Here is a 19,704-nt window from a genome sequence, read left to right as displayed (position 1 = left end):
ACATTCGGCAAGAACTCATGACCTAACTTTAGCTGCAGCTTCTTTGATTTGCTCGATTGTAAAAACACCAAAGACATCGTCATCAATAATTGCATTAACCACGGCATATGCCACGTCATCCACACTGACAGGTGGGGCCAGGAGGAGGTCAGACCCAGGAATTGAATTTAAAGGTCTGGTGAATCTCTCCGTAGCAGACAGTAGTCTTTCCAAAGGCTCTCCTACTATGTCAAGTGGTATCTCAAATCCATCAACCTTCCTCTTCCCATATATTAATCCCGGTCTTAATACAACACCTGTCAAATTATAACTAAACCTATAAGCCAGGTATTTAATCAGTACTAATGCCAAAACAATACAGATGAGGTACCAAGTATCGGCCTGTAGAGGTGAAAAAATTGGTTTGGGATGGGTCGACTTCAGGTTCGAAGTGACTCAATGCACAGTAGAGTTTAGACCATTATTCCTTGGTTCCAAGTTTGATCAGGTTCAGGTCAGGTCTGGTGACAGTTAGTTCAGGATCAGACTGGGTTGGGTCAGGTTGGCATCCGTGTTAGACTTCCTAACCAGGATGATATTAACCAACTAATTGCTATAAAAGCTCAAGTTGTTAGTTTATTTTGGGAAGAAGTAGAAACATTATTCAAAGAAAAGCAAAGAGAAGAAGGCCGATATCACAAACCATCACATGCAAAATTCACAAGCTTAGGTTGGAATTTCATGCATACCCCTCAAAAACTTCGTAATTAAGTATTTCGCCCTCTAAAATTCATAATATCATATTCACCCTTCTAAACTTCAAAAACTCACAAATTTACCCATTTTATTGTCTTTTCTATTAAAATTCATTTTAAATTTATGAAGTACCAATTTCACCCTTCGCTACAAAAATAAAAACTAGTAGTGTGTTTCATAAAAATGTCAGTCTTCTAATTGGTCGGTTTCTGAGGGCAAATAGGTCATTTATTTACTTTTGTCGCTTACACAATCATATATCTAAATGGCACGTGTAAGCGTCAGAGTAGAGGAATAACCAATTTGCCCTCGGTTACCGTCCAATTAGAATACTGACATTCTTCTAAAACATGCTATAATTTTATTAATGAAGGGTAAAATGGGTAGTTCATAAATTTAAAATGAGTTTTTTTTATAGAAAAGACATTATAATGGGTAAATTTGTGAGTGAGTATCCAACGTATTTTGTTAGCAATTTCCTAAAAACTACTCTGATTGAGTGTCGAGAATTTAAGGAGTGAACAGATACAAACCCAATCACAAAATTCAAAAGAAATACAGAAAATATGTGATCTACTACTAACACCCTGATGCCATGAGACTAAATCTACTGTTCTAAACAAGTTCAGTGTGCTTTCTTTTGTGTACAGCTATTGGTTAATAAGACCACATACATTCCCAGCACAGAATATAACCCTTCAAACTGATAAATTGTAAGTTTATCCTTGGTATTCATTTTTTTTTTCGAACCGTACCTGAAGTAGGGTACTTGGACAGAAGTTCAGATTCAGCTTGCCTCTTGCCAGTGAAGTATCCGGAGTTCAGTAAGAAGGGTGGCAGGTTATAATCATGAACTGATATCAATATAAATTTTGGTACCCCTGCAACAGAAAATAAGATATTAGGAAAATAGACTTTTGAATCTAATCAATCACACAATAGAAAACCAACAGAAATAGAGAAATTCCATTGTGCTAATTTGAAACCTCAAACTATCACAAATTCCCTAGAAAATATGGGAAATACCCATGACACCCCTCTCTGCCCCTCCCTAATCTTTTGAATAAAGCCAACACATAACCTGGTCTCTATTTGATCCATTGACTGAGCAGGGGCTGTTTCAAAAAGTTTCAACGGATGGGTAAGGGAAGGAATGTCGCATATACCCAGAAGGAACCAACTGATAGATCAAACAAACATAGAACGAGTACCAAATTCTTTGGCAGCATTGACAGAAATGACATTGGCCTCGCCATTGATACGTTTCATTTGCTCCTCGCTTCCAAAGCCTCCAAGGGTTGACACTACAGCTGTGGCTCCACCTAGTACTTCATCCCATCTTGCATAGAACACATCCCCTACAATGGACGCATTTTCATTTTAACTTTTACTTTAATTTGAAGAAAGCAAAAATTGTATCAAATATAGTGGTGCGGTTAGATAAAACAAGATTGGCATACCTGCTACCCAAGAAACTTGGTCGACCCAAGAACCTGTATACGAAGGCCTTCCTGATCTGCTTATCAAATAACAATATATACATTGAAATATACTTGCAATGGAATTTTACTCAGGGTAAGTGAAAAGATAAACAAAACAAAAAAGTAATCTTTTATAAATAACGACCTGCTTAAGCTGACAACTTCAATCCCTCTTGAGACGGCAGCTTTGCAAATGGCAGAACCCACAAACCCGTTACCCCCCAAAACTACTATCTAAAGGTGTCAAATATTAACATATAACAATTGATTTAACAATTAGATCAATAATTTAAATAAAATGCAACTGTCCCTAATTATCCTCCATATACGGATATATGGGGTACCAAAATCAACAAAAATACCTTCTCGGTTTTAACATCAGCATCAACATCAATTGCAAATGAAGTAGAGCCAACATCCGGCGTAGCATAGCTGCATGCTATTCTTAGCCTATAGAAGTAAAAATGCTTCCAATTTAATTATTTACAGAAATTAAATTTATTAGCACTTGTTTTTTTTTTTTTACAGTTGAATCCTTCTATTCATGGTCGGAATTTGGAGGTATTCCAAATAAAGAATTTGATAGCACCTAGAAGTCTAGAATTCCTCTGAAGATTAAGGTTTCTTTAAGGTTGGTAAGAAGGAATGGGATATTAACTAAAGATAATATTCTAAAGAGAGGATGAGTAGGAGATTCTAGCCGTCCTTTATGCTTTTAATTTGAATCAGTGGATCATCTTTTTATTAGCTGTTCTACTGTTTGGACTTTATGGAATTGGATTACAACATTACATAATGGGTTTAATTTTAATTGTACTTCAGTACATGATTTGTGGTGTTTTGTTTAGATGCCCAAGTCCAAGTGTCTATTAAAGATAAGTTACTTTTAGAATTTATCAGAGGGGCTGTACTGTTCTGTGGGTTTTATGGTTGGAAAGAAATAGTGTTTGCTAGTTTTAGGCAGTTTGTTTTAGGATCTAAGGTATAGTTTCTATTTTGTATCAGATGTTTGGTCAGTGAGGTCGAGTTGACCCCAATTAGGGTTGGCTCGGAGAGCAAGAGAAAGAGTGACCTGTTGAAGGAAGGCCGGAAGGACACAGAAGGGGAAGGAAAGGGGAGGGGAGAGAGCGCCTTCTTCCCCAAAGAGAGCCGAGAAATAGTAGCTTGAGGAGTCGATAGCAGTGCTGCCATTCTCTACCTTCGAGTCTTCGACTCACTGTGTGCACGCGAGAGTGCGTGTATCAGTATATGTGTGAAAATGAAAATCAGAGAGAGCAGGAATGCGTGAGCGTGAGCAAGCTGATGCCTCATGTTTTTTTCTTTTCTTTTCTTTTCTTTTCTTTTTTCCCTCTCTGATTTCAGTTCCTCTTTGCTCTATTTCCTTATTGGGCTTGGTCTTATATTTTATTGGGCCTGGGTTAATGGTACAATAAGAAGCGTGGCCCACTATCATTTATTCACCTAATTGGGGCATTATGAAACCTGACAATGTTACCCGTTATCTCTCAACTAGATTTTGTTTTTTGTTTTGTTTTTTTTGAATTGGGCTCCCGCTTTAGTTGCTGTTGCCTGTTAGCCAATAGCCATGCATGATTCTTCCAGTATATCAAAAAATTATGTCCCTTCTTATTTCTATTACAACTTGTCAAGTTGAGAAAAAATTGGATCCTCTCCACTTGAAATACGTATCAGACGGGCATGGACAAATTTAGAATGGACGGTCCAGATTGTAACTAAGGAGCGTCTATTGAATTGGTATAGCCTCAAATTAACAGTCCAGATCTATCTAATAGTAGCCTTCTGATATCTACAAAGTTGGAGAAGATCCGATATCAAATTCAGAGGTCATACCTCAGGCCTCAGGGATCCGAAACCAAAGCTGGGCTTGTTTTTTACTTTGTATTAGTTTTTGTTTTGTGTGCATCATTGAAATATGATACATCTTTCAAGATTATTAATATTTGCAGTATCAAAATCCTGAATTGTTGGTCAATTATACCTATTAATTTTGCTAAGTTCAACTTTGGGGGTTCTGATATATACGTGTGATAATCTGATACTATGTCATTATGTATATAGTTATATACGATATTAATTTTGTCAATATAAATGCTTTTCTTGAGGGCCATTTATTTATTCTCGAAAGGTCGAGCTGTTATGATATATTTTGATGCTGGCTAGCATGTTCAATTATTGGATCTGTATGCGTCATCTGTTAGTCTTTAATTTAATACCTTATGTTTTTAATACTAAATGTCAAGTCAACAAAAAGAAGAAAGACTAAATATCTTGGGATGTGATTAAACTTTGTGCATATCATAGTTTGATCGCTATATTTTTTTTATATTACTTTAGAGTCACTGTATAAAAACTAATTACATAAAATCTGATGTGACTGTCCACTTCAGCAAAGAAAATTATATCCAACAAAATATATATATATATATATATATATATATATAGAGAGAGAGGTTGGCTAAGATCAAAGTGGTAGTTCCTGAGCTTTGGTGCTACCAATTCGTTTTTCAATTTCCAAAGTTCAAAACGTCGATATGAACCGTTCAAGTTGTTCTCCATATTAAATTGTGCTGGGAGACCAAATTTTACATTTTTCTAAATTTTTTTACTATTTATTAAATCACTTTGAAAATTGCTGATCCAACGGTGGCTTAACAAAACAGTAAAATCAGAAGCCACCATTGGATCAGCTGTTTTCAAAGTGGCTTAATAAATAGTAAAAAAATTCAGAAAAATGTACAATTTGGTCTCCAAGCACAATTTAATATGGAGAACAACTTGAACGGTTCGGATCGACGTTTTGAACTTTGAAAATTGAAAAACGAATTGGTAGCACCAAAGCTTAGGAACTACCACTTTGATCTTAGCCAACCTCTATATATATATATATATATATATATATATATAAATTACCCATACAACACTATTATATATAGTTGTTTCAATCCAGAGAGGGGATTAATTAGGTGATCTAATTTGGATAAACAAAAATATTAGGATAATAAATTAAAATGTGATGACCATTTTATGATATTGCCTATGGGCCTTCTAAGCTTAATATGATATATATATACAATTTATTGACCTCTCAATAATAAAACCTAAGATAATGGATCTTCTTATCTTAATCTTCAACGTACAAAAGAATCACAATAAGGGTCTGTTCGGCCGTCTAAAGGGAACGGAAATGGAAACGGGAATGCAAATTTTTAAATGGCCGAAATATTGTGCACGTGGGCTGATTTTCACAAAGTATAAGTGATTTTTTTTCCCACGAGTACAGTAAACGGCCGAACAGGCTCTAATAGAACATAAGATAACGGATCTTCATCTTTGAAACAAAGTCATATAAAATTGGTTTTTGATCCGCCGTCGGAATTTGAAGACTAGGTCATAAAGAGGGAAAAGAAGGCCTTCGGATCAAATTCGATCAGATGTTTTATTAGAGTCATTTGATCCACATCAAGATTTGAATATGTTTAGATTAATAGGATGGATTATTCGTGCAAACTTTTAAAACGTATTGAACGACATAAACTAATTATGCTAGGTTATATTTAATTGTGAGGTAAAATTAAGGATAATCAAATTATTTACTTCACATGACACTTTATTTTATATCTTATTTGGTAGTTTAAGTTATGGTTTAAATTAATTTGACTAGAGAAGTAAGATGTTGAGAACTAGACGAGCTTTAGTGAATTAAATTATTTTTTTATAAAAAGATGGAATAACAAATTCCGAACTAATTCACGTTTTATTCTTATCTTATTCTTATTTTACTTCTCACTTAACGACATAAGTAAAGAAAAAATATATGTCTCTCTCTGGAAACTACCATGTCCATGCTAAACCAACAAAGGGTTCATTTGATGAAAATAATGAAAATAGGGGAGCTTTTTAGAAATTGACTTGTAACGGTTAATTTAGTAGAACCAGATCACATGCATGATGCATCATGTTTGGGAATAATCTCACGTTAATTGATGCAGTTGGGTTAAGACTTGAAACTGATTATTTTGAATTTGAATTTAATCTTGGTCTTTGTACCCTTGACACTTCTGCTTGGTTGGTTGAATTGAGACCTTCTCTTGGAAGAGAGTCAGAGACCAGAGAGTGAGAATCCCTCAGTCTTGCTCTTGCTTTGTCTTCAAGCTAAGGTTTTCTGCGGCCACTTCTCTCTATCTCAATCATGTAACAGATTGGTCAATGAGCCAAGTATAAGTTGCATTAATTTAATGTTGTTGTCTTGTTGGCTAAATGCCTAAATGGCTAGTGCTGCTGCTGCCTGCGGTTAATGAATATTGAATAATGACGGAGTAACCAAACATCTCAAGATCTCCTGTGGATCATCATTGTGTACACAATTGTGTGCATGAAACATCTCAAGTAGCTGTTTATTTTACTTCATCTTAACCGCCTGCGAAAGTGATCGATTAAAATACGGTAATATGCAATAACAATATATTTGACCAAGTACAAATTTTCTATTCAAATTACAACTAAATAAAAATGCAGGTAAATAAACCGAATTTTAATCCACTGATTGGAATCATGCATGCATGAAAAACTTTTGTTACCGTAGGAAAGGAAAGCTACTTCAAAAATCAAGATCCATAAAAAGAATAAAAAAAATCCGGTTCATATTAAAATAAAAATACAATCCATCTATTATATTTATATTTATGTAATTTGTAAAGATAAAAAGTTGTGTAGGCGGAGCCCACCTCACCAAACTCTGGTAAAAGTCTAAAAAAGGTAAAAAGGAAGTAAAAAAAGCAGATTGAATGATTGATAGGTTGGCGAAAAGGCAAACCAAACCAATTGTACGGGATCTATTCATGGTCCCGGACTTATCTGCTCCGTCCATTCTAAATCGGATGGCCTATATCAGATTTTGCACTACCCGCTATTTATTCAGATTCGATTTTGGTCGTTGAATCTGTAATAAACATTAAAAAAGGTTCAATTTGGTTGGACCCTTCAATGGATTTCATAATTGCCTAATTGGAGAAGTGCCTAACCCTATTCCGCCTATTCCGCCTATTCCGCCTATTCCAGTTAAAAAAAAGGTTCTGCTCAAAGGATAAGCAGTGTTCTTTATTCATTGTCATTGACTCTTGGGAACATTAGTACAGTCTTCACTTCTTCTTTTTTTTTTCTTTTTTTTTTTGGGTCTAAGAATTTATATTCATGTTTTCTTTTTAGCACCAAATGATAGTTGAGAAAAGTAATTAAGAAATTATGAGGGATCCAGTGTTATTGTCTATTAGCTGCATTTCAAGTTGAATTTTTTTATAAACCATAATTAAAAAAAAAAAATTTATGAAACCAACATGATTACTTTTTTTTTATAAGGAATGAAATGCTATTTCGGTCCCGAATTTTTTTTTTTTGGATACTGAAATGACAATTCAGTCCCCCCCAAAAAAAAGAACGGGACCAAAATGACATCTCGGCTCTTATGATTTTTGTGTAAAAAACAAAGCAATCAAGTTGGTTTGGTAAAATATTTTTTTTTATTTATGGTTTCTAAAAAAAAATCTCTCAAGTTGCAAGAAATTTAAATTTTGACGGTCAAGTTTAATTTATTTTAGTCCTAGTGTGCTTATGAAAACATAGAAGTTCTTCGATATCTTTTTTTATTTAAGCAATTTCATTATGAATTGATGCATGTCAGCATGACGCAAAACTTCGTGTTTAAAAAAAAAACATGATTTGACTTTTAAAAATAATGAAAAAGATGACGATTTCTTATTAAGTAAATATTTAATGACATGGATTTGTCATTTGATTCACAAAAAATAATTTCGTAGCAAGTAAAAATGAAAATAGAGGAATGTGATATCATGATCATCTCATTTGACACATGAACTAATATTTATTTACTACTAAAAAAATAATATCTGTGTTACTATCATATCTTTAAATTTTCTAATAACAAACAAATTTAAAATTTAGATGTCAGAATATAATTATCAAATGATAATTTTTTTGCTATATGCACATAAAAAACATTACTTTTTAATTTTATTTTTATATGAATTTAAAGTTAAAAAATTAACATTCAGAAATTATCTACGTCAGTGTATTTTTACAAACTCTTGATAGCAATCAATACAAAATTAAAATGTCATAAACTCTTAACATATTTATTGAGAATAAAGATTTTTATCCCCCATCTCTCATCCCCATTCATCCCTCAAAGTCATTAACTATCTAACTACCTCTTTAACCGATTAAACTGTCAAATCGTTCTCTTTCATTCAGTTGAATCTCTCTTTCTAAGAAAAAAAAACCAGTCTAAGTTAGTGCGTTGAAGCACGACTATTTATCAACTCCGAGGCTTTATCTCTTCGTTGCCTTCAAATTGAATTCTTGTAATATTTTCTCATCTAATCAAATTTCATCGAATCCTGTGCCGAATTTGTCTTCTTTGCTATCAAATACTTGAGATTATGAGGACCAGAAGTGATGAGCCGATCAAAAGTTCTTTTATTTTATTTTTGTGTAAAAACGTTGTTATACTTAGTAAAATAAGAATTCAACAATTTTTTTGTGTGTAGATTTCTATTTACACGTTCATGAAATGAAATCGAGGATTTCGAAAGTACTGTCACTTTTTTCTTATTGTTCTTTTTATAAACTGGTTTTCTATAAAATTTACAGCTTTGTAAATAACGATATGTTGTTGTGGAACAGATAAGGTACTGCTAAGCGATTAACCGAAAATAATCGGTCATAATCAGGAATAATTAGCTGATTAGTCGAAAAAAAATATGTGACGGTTTGATCACCGCCAACTAGGGGTGTTCATTAGTTTGGTTTGGTTGAAATCGAACTGAACTAGGCAAACCAAAGTTATAAGTCGGTTCAAAAATAGAACCAAACCAAACCGATTTAGCATTGCAACCGAACCAAAGTTTTATTTCGGTTTGTTCAGTTCAAACCGAAATATATTAATTTTTTTATTTAAAACAATTGATTTATAATAAACCAAAGTATTTTAAGAAATAAACAAGGGTATTAAGAAATAAACTAGGATATTAAAAAATAAACCAAAGTATTAAAATCAATTGATTAAGAAATAAATTGTGGTATTAAGAAATAAATCGGGGCGGTCCTAATCAAATTCATAATATACAAAGTTCAGTCGGTTTGGTTATTTCGGTTTGAAAATTTCCAAAACGAATTGAAACGAAGTTATAATTCGGTTTTAAACCTCTTTCTCTCTCTAAACCGAATCGACGTGATATGAATAATTTTCATATTTCATATTAATACAATCAAACACCAAACAGAGTAATTTGTAAAAAAATATTAAATTAAGATACTTTCAAAGTAACAATTCATACTTCAATTATCAGTATGAATACTTACAATACTTGATATTAATACTTTCAAACGCCATCTAGCGCCACAAGGAAAAAAAAAAGATAGAGAATATGTTAGATACAAACACTTGATACATGAACTATTCACTCTTGTATGACGAGGTATGGATATTTACAATACTTAATTGATATTAATACTTTCAGACATCATCTAGTACCATATGAGAAAAATTGATAGAATTCGTTAGATACAAATACTTGATACATTAACTATTGACACTTACCTGACGATGTATGAATACTTGCAATACTTTACATGAATACTTTTATATATCATTTAGTGCTATATGTGAAAAACAAATTATTAAAATTTGTTAGATATATATACTTGACACATGAACTATTTACACTTACACGACAAGATATGAATATTTGCATACTTGATATTAGTACTTTCTAACATCATCTGATGCCATAAGAAGAAAAGAAATATTGATGAAAACTTTTAGATAAAACGCTTGATATATAAACTATTAACATTTGCATGACGATCTATGAATACTTGCAATACTTGAAATTAATACTTTCATACATCATCCAGCGCCATATGGAAATAAAAATAAAAATTTCATAGATTTTGTTAGGTACTAACACTTAATATATGAACTATTTACACTTGCATGCAGATATATAAATACTTGCAAAACTTAATATTAATATTTTCAGACGTCATCTAGTGCCTATGAAAAAGAAATTGATAAAATATGTTAGGTACAAACACTTCAGGTAGAAATTATTTACACTTGCATTATGAGGTATGAATACTTGCTTGATGAGGTATGAATACTTACAGGACAAGGTATTCACGACAATATATGAATACTTGCATAACGAGGTATGAATACTTGCATGACGAACAACCTGAAAGTACGTCATCATGGATCTCATTTGAAAGATAAAATTATGTAGAAGACGTCCATGGTTTTAGATTTGCAAATTTTCTCACAGATTGTCAGAAATATTGACGAGATTGAACAGAGAAAAAAACCCAACTCTAAAAACGTGTAGAAGATGTGGGTATGATGTGTCAAGTTTTTTTTTTTTGAAACACTTGGTATCTTAGGTATGAATACTTGATATATTATATATTAACACTAGCGCGCATAGGTATCCATTTTTGCACACGACAGTTATAAAATCTATCAAATATTAAGTGGTCCCTCAAGTAATTAATGAAGTACAGTTAGTTAACGGTCCCCACAAGTAGTTATTGACTGGCAGATAAATGAGAGAAATTGACTGGGGAATAGTTAGTCGATCCCTTATATTTATATAGTAGCTCGTGGCTCGTCATGACTTGCATCTGACTCGCTCGTTATTGGACCGAGCTGTTAATGAGCAAGCTTGCTACTAGCTCGGTTTAGAATTAACGAGTTCAAGTTAGCGCTTAGCTTACTCGCCAGCTCGACTAGGCTTCAATTTGTGAATTTGCATGAATTTGTATGCATTTTATACTGTCTAGCTCGGCTTAGTTCGGTTCAAAAAATTTATATAATTTATCTTCTTCTTAAGACAAAATTCAACTAGACCCTGTAAACTAACTCGGTCCAGTTCATGACAATTTCAAATTAATATTTCAATTCAGACTCCTAAACTCAGCTCGCGACTCAAATGAGCCAACTCATAACAAGTTTAAGCTAAACCCAGCTGGTTACCACCCTTCATAAGGTCCCTAAGAAAATACTATTTTATAACTGAATAAAAGAGAAAAGCCGTTATCTTCAGCTATATGAATTAATATGTTTAAAAATAGTAAAATACTATATTTTAGTAGCATGTTCACACTAGTTATTGGAATAACGGAACAATAGAATTAACAGTTTTTTCAAATAGCTGCTCAACCATTCAAATGTTGAACATAATTCGAAATAGCTCAAAATTAGAGTTATTTCTCACCTATTCAAACGCATCAAATTGATTTGATTCGTCATAGAAATTTCGCCTTTGATTTGCGAGCTGATAGAAAGACATCATTTCAGTGCGTCACATGGCAGTAAATATCAATATATAAATTCAAAAGTTAAACTTTATTAAAATTCAAATTTGATCAGAATAATTAGGATAAAATTCACATTTAATTTAAATTGGAGACGGAATTCTTTTTTATGATTGTTCTCCATCATAATCCTCACTCCTCAGTACACTGATATTTTCTCACTACAGAAGATCCCCGTGCTCTCGAGATTCGAGAATACTTGTGAATTTAAATGATAAATTATTTGTGTCAGCGTTAGAAAAGCTAACTGGGTACAAATTGGGTATGCATAGAAGTGCTCCTCTCACACGTCCCGTACAGGGAGGAAAAGACCAAATTCCTATTCAAGTACCCAAGCGGAGCCTAACATGAGGCAGAAACTAAGAACAAATAGGTATGGCGAGTCATGTTACAGGGCTCCGAACACTATATTACACGTAACAGTCATAAGACACAGGACTTACCATACAAGTATGCGCCACATAATTTATAATAAGAAGATCTTAGTACAAGCGTTTCAGTTGTTTATATTTTTTGAGGTAAAAGAGTTTCAGGTCTCACAGTCATACACCTCTCTCTCTCTCTCTGTCTCTCTCCGATTCGATTCTCACTCGATCCGCACAGAGAGATTTTGTAAGAACTAGAGCTTAGACAATCTCTTCTCTTATCATCTCATAAAAAAGAAAAGCCTAAAATCTTAGCTATATCTCGTCCAAAAGACTTCTCCGCTAATCAACCTACCTCTTTTCTAAAACCCTCCTTAAAACCTGATATCTCCGAAAAGAAACAAACTTTTGCAACAATCACCTGTCAAATCCTCTCTAATTTCTCTATCAAGACCTACGAAAGCCCAAAAATTCCTTCAAATCCAATAAATTTTGCCTGTCTTTTCAACTATCATTTCATAGAAAATCCAACTAACCCCCCAAATTTGACTCAAGCATGGCTTGACAATTTAAAATCCCACTTTTCCTATGAGAATTTTATCCCAACCTATGAATTTGGGCGAAAACCGGAACCCCAAATGCTCTGTTCGGATAATCCATGCACCATTTCTAACCTTGCTGCAAAGTTTGCGTTCTTCCCTCCTGTACCGGCCACATATACAGTGAAGAAAGATGAAAACACAGGCCGAGTCACTGCCTCGCGGGTCCCACGAGACCCGTTTCTGGATGTACTTCTGCTTGATACTAAAAGGGGTAACAAGATTGTGGCTTTCTACTTGAGAAATCCACTTGCTAGGCTTACAGTACTTTATTCGCATGGAAATGCTGCTGATCTGGGCCAGTTGTATGATCTCTTTGTCCAGCTCAAGATTAATTTGAGGATCAATTTGATCGGGTTAGTATTTTTTTTTGTTTGTTTTTCAATCCCATCACTAATTTATGAGAAAAACAAAGAGCAAAGGGGAGAAATTTTCTTCTGGTTTCCCTTTTGTTCTGGTTTCCCTTCTTAGTGTAAAAAGTAAAAACTAAGATTTCAGAAGAAACTGCAAGGTTAACAGAAGGAATGGTTTCTAGGGGGGGTATGTGAACAAATCTCTTTTTTGACCACTCGCTGTGTAAAATTACAACTTCAAACTCTGGGTTGAAGTTAGGTTTATCAAAATTTAGCTAGTTTACAGCTCTCCTTTTCAATTACTGTTAATAGGTTCATAAGGTTTGATTTGCAATAATCTCAATTCATCAAAAGGAATTGTTAGCCACAGCCTTAATTCACGACAAAATACTAGGCTTATTTAAATTTTTATCAACCTCGAGTGAAATACGCTGGAACAAGGCCGGGCCTGTTCTAGATCCTATTGTATTTTATTCTTACAAGCATGTAATAAAAAAGACAAGGAGCTGCATCACTAATCGCATTGGTAATAGGTGGGTTTGAATTATATTCCCTGATACTTGGCCAGAAGTTTGGATTTAGCTAAGAAGGATAATATTTTTTTAGTGCATAACAGTTATTTAATTTGGATCATACATAAAGATTATGTTGGTAGTTTTGTTGCCCCCACCTCCCCCACCACCACAAGTAATATTTTTATGCATGATGCAGCTTTACTTATTATTTTTTCTTTGTATGTACATCACATGCAACTGCACTTGCTTGATTTCTAGTATAATAATTTCCAAGCCACAAGTCTTTTGTTTGTCATATATGATATCGTTACCAGTAATAGTTCTCCTTCTCTACTTCAATTTGCAAACAGATATGACTATTCAGGCTATGGTGCATCTAGTGGTAAGCCAAGTGAGGCAAATACATATGCAGATATCGAGGCAGTGTACCAGTGTCTACAGACAGAGTATGGTGTGAGCCAAGAAGATATGATACTCTATGGTCAATCGGTTGGAAGCGGACCCACCCTACACCTGGCTTCACGTCTTCCTCGGTTACGTGGCGTGGTGCTCCATAGTGCCATTTTATCGGGCATTCGTGTCGTTTGTCAAGTCAATTTCACTTTGTGCTTTGACATTTACAAGGTTAGCTATTTCTAGTGGCTTTAATTCACAAGTTTGCACCTATGTGCGTAATTAGGGTTGACCGAATAGGGGTACTGTTTCTGGATATTTTTAATTTTTTCTTACCGAAATTTATTGAATTTGCACTTCAAATAATTTATGTAATAATTTGTAATCCTGTTAGAGCAGAAAGAGATTATCAGCTAATAACCTATAGGCCCAATATAAATCCCTGAATAGTTAAGCCCAATGACATGTAGCAGGCCACGGTGGTGCATACCTATGCTTTGTATAACAGATAACTGCAAAATGAAATGAAAAAAAAAAAAAAAAAACTGATCAATCACTAGAACATGATATATTGATATATATATTTTTTTAATGCAGAACGTTGACAAAATAAAGAAGGTGAAGTGCCCTGTTCTTGTCATACATGTAAGTTTATTTATTACTAACACCAACACTTGAGATCAGTAAATAGCATACCACCCTGTACCAGCTGCACAAGCGATACTGATCCAAACCTGTCTAGATCACAAGTCGTTGGTACATATATGCTTTGTTGACCTCAACAAAACTAGCTAATGGTCCTCCACTGAGCACCTGTTTTCCTTCTCTTTTTTTGCTAAAACTTTTGAAATTTCCAGTTTGGTCCCTGAGCAGTTTGATATCCTTTATTTTTGTTATTTGATCCTATATCAAAGAGGTGACAGAGGTCCTAGTAGGTACCAACATGAAATGATTTCATTTTGGTGGGGATATCTTCTCTATCAATGTTTGTATTGGAAAGTGATGGTACGGATCCAAATTGAACAGGGGAAGATGTTTAGGAGTAAAAATGAAACTGCTGATGCTTTGGGACCAAAAAATGAATTGAATTATTTTTTTGGGGACCATTTGTTTGTTTAAATTACTTGTGGTATCCTTCTTATTTTTTTGTTGTCTTTTGTCTTGTTTTATTGAAGGCTTGAACTCTAGAGTTGATATGGACAAACAGATAAACAAACCACTAGTTCAAGTAGCGTTGACGGTTTATATGCGTTTTCTCTTGGTGGAGGGGTGTTGGCTCAACTAAATGTTTAATTACAAAATGCGCATGTCATCATAACTCCCTAGAACATATAGAAGGAGAAAAAAAAAAAGGCCTATTGGCCTGTACCTGACCTGTGCCAGAAATAACCAACACCACGGTATCAGGATAAAAAAAATTATTAACTGGTTGATACGTTTGCCAAAGTAAAAGAGTCCATGAGTAGAATATGAGCATTTTTTTTTTTTTTTTTTTATATTTTTTTTATACATTTTCTTAATAGGGAACTGAGGATGATGTGGTGAATTGGGTACATGGAAATGGACTCTACAAACGAGCCAAGGATCCATATGAGCCCCTCTGGGTAAAAGGAGGTGGTCACTGTAATCTTGAACTGTACCCTGACTTTATCCGTCATGTCAGCAAATTCCTTCGCGAAATGGAGAGCATCACAACAGCTACTCGGCTCAAAAAGATCAAGCAAACCCTAAATATCTCCAAACCAAGAAATCATAATGTTCGGAAAATCAGTAGCAAAAACAAAATTAGTACAAGCAGTACTACAACTTTTACAGCTAACTGCTGCTGCAAATTTCGGTTTAGAAAACCCAATTGCTCGTGCCGGTGTTTTAGTTGGAGATGTGTAACATGGCCTTGTACCTTTCTAAAAAAATGCCTTTGTGGGTGTTTTTGTAAAGGTTACTGCTGCTGCTGTTCTTGTACCTGCTGCGGAGAGGGGCGTCATGGAACAAACTAAAGATGTATAGAGTTCTCTCTTAGATATGGGGTGTAGCCTAACATTTTCCTTTTTAGGTGTTTGTTATTTGTAATAATTAGAGTCTGGATGAAGGTATGGGGTTGTATAAGAGAACATGTATGGAGGTTTGTTGGGGGTATATGCAATTAAAATGTGATATTATTTGATTTTTCACCCATTGGATGCTTAGAAACTTCTTCCATGATATGCTTTGCTAGACTTCTCCATTGATGTTAGAGCATGCTTTAGGGTTGGAAATTGGGGCGGTTCGATGCCAGGTCATAGCCATCTGATACTAATTAAGGTTTGCACAAACAACTTTAAGATTTGTGCGGATCAAGTGCTCATAAATCTTGATGCGCATCAAGAAGCTTTGAACATAAACAACTTGCCTTTATACATTCTTTACATCTTCTAACACTGCTCTTGCCAACTTCTGAGGATGCTTTACCAATCAGGTGTTGCTCATACAAATTAAAAAAGAAACCTAAGCCGATGTATTAATCTGAACTTTAACACAAATTAAGTCTTTTTTCTCTTTTAATCATTGATAATAGAAAGTTTAATTTTTCTATCCACCATAGTGCAACATTGTGAGGCGTATTATGATATGATACATAAAAAATGTTAGGGGCGCTCATATTATAATGCATCATATTTAACTCCTGGCTTAAAATTGATATAATCATTTATTATATTTATATATCAGTGTCATTGTTAATTCTACAAAACATGGTACTTGTTGATTAGTTCCTATATTAAATTGATCACCTTTGCACTAATTGCACTCACCTTATGAAACATTAATCTGTTGAATTTAATCAAGCTTTGTCAATTAGTGTTATAAAAGCTAACCAAATTATTCCACAAATTTTGATGGCAGCTTGAAATATGACAACACATGGATCATCGGCTAAACACGACCGTTACTTTTGTAATTCTCGATTTGTTGGAGGTTACGTAAACATCTTTTTTATTTATAGAAATTTATTAAGATAATTTAGAAAAATAGATGAATTATCTGAAAATATTTATTACATAGGAAAAAAATCAGATCCTTAATTCCATGTGGAATGATGCAGCGCATAAAATTGATGGCTTGTGCAATCTTGAGCTTCATTTTTTTTTATTAACAGTTTGCATCGTATAGATGACAAATATAAACAATTCAAATAAAAAACATTGCACATAAATTACCAACCACGTATATTTTCTTTTCTCATTTAAAAAGGTGATATAACATCTTGTGTCATGTCCCAATTCAATTATTAGATTCCTCAAAAATCTCACAAACACTTGTTATTATCTAGCAAAAAATAATTCACATTCATTTGTTTTACAATGATATGAGTACTCTGTATGTATGTTTCAAAACCTTTTTTTTTAACTCAAAAAATACTTCACATCCATTTGTTTTATGGTGATATGAGTATAGCGGACTATGTAACAAAAAATAATTCACTTCAAAATTTTGTTGCTTCAAAATTTTGAGGACTTTTTTTTAACTTTTAGTGATATGAGAAAATATATTGTCACTTCAAACTTTTGTTTTATGTACTTTGCATGCATGTTTCGAAATTCAGAGAGTAAGGTGATAGAATATTAATTTTGACTTAACAACATATACATCATCGGTGAAACACAATTGTTTATTTTGTAATTCCCAATTTGTTGGAGGTGACTGATGACACCAAATTATATAGCGAAAATCACTACTTTTAAGTACGAAAATAACGAAAAAACGTATACAAAGTAGCAATTTTTTCGAATTATTTATCACAAACGTGTTTTTAGCCTATTTTGGCAAGTTTTGGAGAAAGTTGTTGTAGCTACCGTGCTACGAAACCGACGCTCGACTCAACCTTTTAAGTGTATACACCAAATTATTTGGAGTCGCCACCCGTAATGCAACGAAAAATACACAATCTAATTTTTTTACGCCCATGGATAATAGCTAGGTTCGTGTCTTGGTTATGAATGTGGAAGGTATTAGGCACCACATCCACCCGATAAATTGGTCTCTATTAATTCTAGCTTTCAAATTTTTATTTCAACGATAATAAATGTTACAAAATGAGATAAACAAACATAACAATAATAAAAAAGAAGGGAAGAAAAAAAATAACTAAAAGAAAGTGGAAATTAATCAAAATTTTTCAAGTAACAATGATCTTCATTCTCGTTGTTAGAACGCCGTGATGATCTCTACATAACAAGTTTGTGGAAAACATTTTTTTTCCTTGCTGTTTTTTTTTTTCCCAAGTTGAATTCTCAACGTTTTTGCTCTTTTTTTTGTGCTTTGGATGCCCTAGCCAACCATGGAGATGAAGTGAGGATGTAGGAGACTATTTATAAGTGAAGTTCTTGAAGCTCAAGAACGTGCTCAAACTGCTGCTAAATGCCATGTCTCACAGCTGAACCTGTTTTGAACAAAGTTAAACATATTTGTCTAGTGTTAGACAAAAAGCTGTGAAAATGACTGAATTATAATGATTATATTGCATGAACAAAATTGAAACTATGCATACAGGTGCTTAGAAGGTTTTTCTTAATTTTAATGACTATTTTACACATCTTAATCATGTTTATCACCAAGAGGAAGTGAAAACACAGCAGCTGGATTCGTTACTCCTTGTTCATTTCAGAAATTTGTATTATTTTTAGGTGAATTTCAAGAGGATAAAAAGCTGAAAAATTGCAGCAATGACATGACTAGACTATATATTTTTAGTATGCATAAATGTGCTAATTATATTACTTTTAATCTCATTTTTTACTGCTAATTTTATTTTTTCTATGGAATTAATTGTTTTTTGCTTACTTCTATGGAATTAATTTTTTTTATTCTATCTATAGAATTGAATTTTTTTTTCAATTTCACCTATGGAATTGAAAATAACAAAGTCAAGTTCAAAGGTAGCAAATTAACAAAAATAGTAGAATGAAAAAAAACTAAATGTAATTCATGAGGAAAATTATGATAAGAGTTGTAATAATTCTAACTTAATTAAATAGTATTATATAATAAGCAATCAAAAGTAATAATCCCAGTCAACCTTAATTTGGTATGTTTTCTTTGGAGATTAGTAATTTACTCTAGTTCTTTTTTTATTTATTAACATATGTGCTAGTTATAGTGCTTTGAAGATTTTTAAATAAATTATTAAAACATAAAAAATCATGTCCTCAAAATGTACTGTTTATGAAACTAACTAAAAAAAATTTCAAGTAGGCTGAAACATGTAATTTGATTTTCTAAATATTGTTTGGAGAAGCAAGTACCCTTGTCCGTGCTTGGTTTATTACAGCTTCTTATTTAATATAGCTACCGTGTGCTACAATTCATCACATGATGGTAACAATGGCAGTTGTGTACTCGACCACTATTCATCATATGGTGCTCATTTATTTATTTTTTATTTCATGATGCTCATTTATTAGTTTGGTCCTGTGTAGTTATATTTAAAATTTAAAACTCAGAGATCTTACTGTGTAGAGATGTTTTTTTTGTAGAGTTCAGGGATTATCGAAGTTTGAAAATTTTAAAATGCATGTATGTTCCACTACAAATGTTATGTTGGTTTTTAAACTTATTTCATTAATTTTTGTTTACTTATTACGGAGTCAAATATTGGATATAGTTTGATAAATTTTGTAACCATTTAGTAAATTTTTTATTTTTTTACTCTTTGGTTGTTTGTACTTAAATATACTCGTCTGATTACTAAAAAATATTTGGTCAATTTTGATTGTATATCATTTTTACTGTGCACTCTAATGCAGTCGGTTTTGACTGTATTTTACTTTATAGACACATCAAATTAAGTGATAGCATTTACATGTTATCTTAAATCCCCA

At 33.1% G+C, this 19,704-nt stretch overlaps 2 protein-coding genes across 2 annotated transcripts in view; one reads left to right on the top strand and one right to left on the bottom strand.

The window, feature by feature from the left end:
• The window catches only part of LOC144573242 (NAD(P)-binding Rossmann-fold superfamily protein), a 3,661-nt gene extending 141 nt beyond the window's left edge, over nucleotides 1-3,520 (bottom strand). The window contains exons 1-7 of the mRNA XM_078322969.1: nucleotides 3,289-3,520; nucleotides 2,579-2,666; nucleotides 2,362-2,450; nucleotides 2,196-2,251; nucleotides 1,947-2,093; nucleotides 1,491-1,616; nucleotides 1-296 (exon numbers count right to left, since the gene is read on the bottom strand). The exon at nucleotides 1-296 is cut by the window's left edge and continues 141 nt beyond it. Of these exons, the coding sequence (XP_078179095.1) occupies nucleotides 16-296; nucleotides 1,491-1,616; nucleotides 1,947-2,093; nucleotides 2,196-2,251; nucleotides 2,362-2,450; nucleotides 2,579-2,666; nucleotides 3,289-3,407 (906 nt within the window). The 5' untranslated portion in view covers nucleotides 3,408-3,520 and the 3' untranslated portion in view covers nucleotides 1-15. The remainder of the gene's footprint in view (nucleotides 297-1,490; nucleotides 1,617-1,946; nucleotides 2,094-2,195; nucleotides 2,252-2,361; nucleotides 2,451-2,578; nucleotides 2,667-3,288) is intronic.
• Nucleotides 3,521-12,166: 8,646 nt separating this feature from the next.
• LOC144573473 (uncharacterized) lies at nucleotides 12,167-16,032 on the top strand. The gene is made up of 4 exons (XM_078323253.1): nucleotides 12,167-12,944; nucleotides 13,807-14,080; nucleotides 14,447-14,494; nucleotides 15,373-16,032. Exons 1-4 carry the CDS (start codon nucleotides 12,628-12,630, stop codon nucleotides 15,844-15,846), a joined length of 1,113 nt encoding a protein of 370 aa, XP_078179379.1. The 5' UTR covers nucleotides 12,167-12,627; the 3' UTR covers nucleotides 15,847-16,032.
• Nucleotides 16,033-19,704: the final 3,672 nt, after the last annotated feature.

The sequence above is a fragment of the Carex rostrata genome, chromosome 21 (assembly GCF_964058835.1).
Source record: "Carex rostrata chromosome 21, lpCarRost1.2, whole genome shotgun sequence".
Lineage (NCBI taxonomy): Eukaryota > Viridiplantae > Streptophyta > Magnoliopsida > Poales > Cyperaceae > Carex > Carex rostrata.
This window is presented reverse-complemented; position numbering and strand designations above follow the sequence as displayed.

What these genes read in the sequence shown, in the direction of transcription:
- LOC144573473 (XM_078323253.1), top strand. Translation starts at nt 12,628, where the DNA reads ATGCTCTGTTCGGATAATCCATGCACCATTTCTAACCTTGCTGCAAAG. An exon ending in TTGAGGATCAATTTGATCGG is followed by an intron (nt 12,945 to 13,806) that starts GTTAGTATTTTT and finishes ATTTGCAAACAG; the next exon opens with ATATGACTATTCAGGCTATG. An exon ending in TGTGCTTTGACATTTACAAG is followed by an intron (nt 14,081 to 14,446) that starts GTTAGCTATTTC and finishes TTTTTAATGCAG; the next exon opens with AACGTTGACAAAATAAAGAA.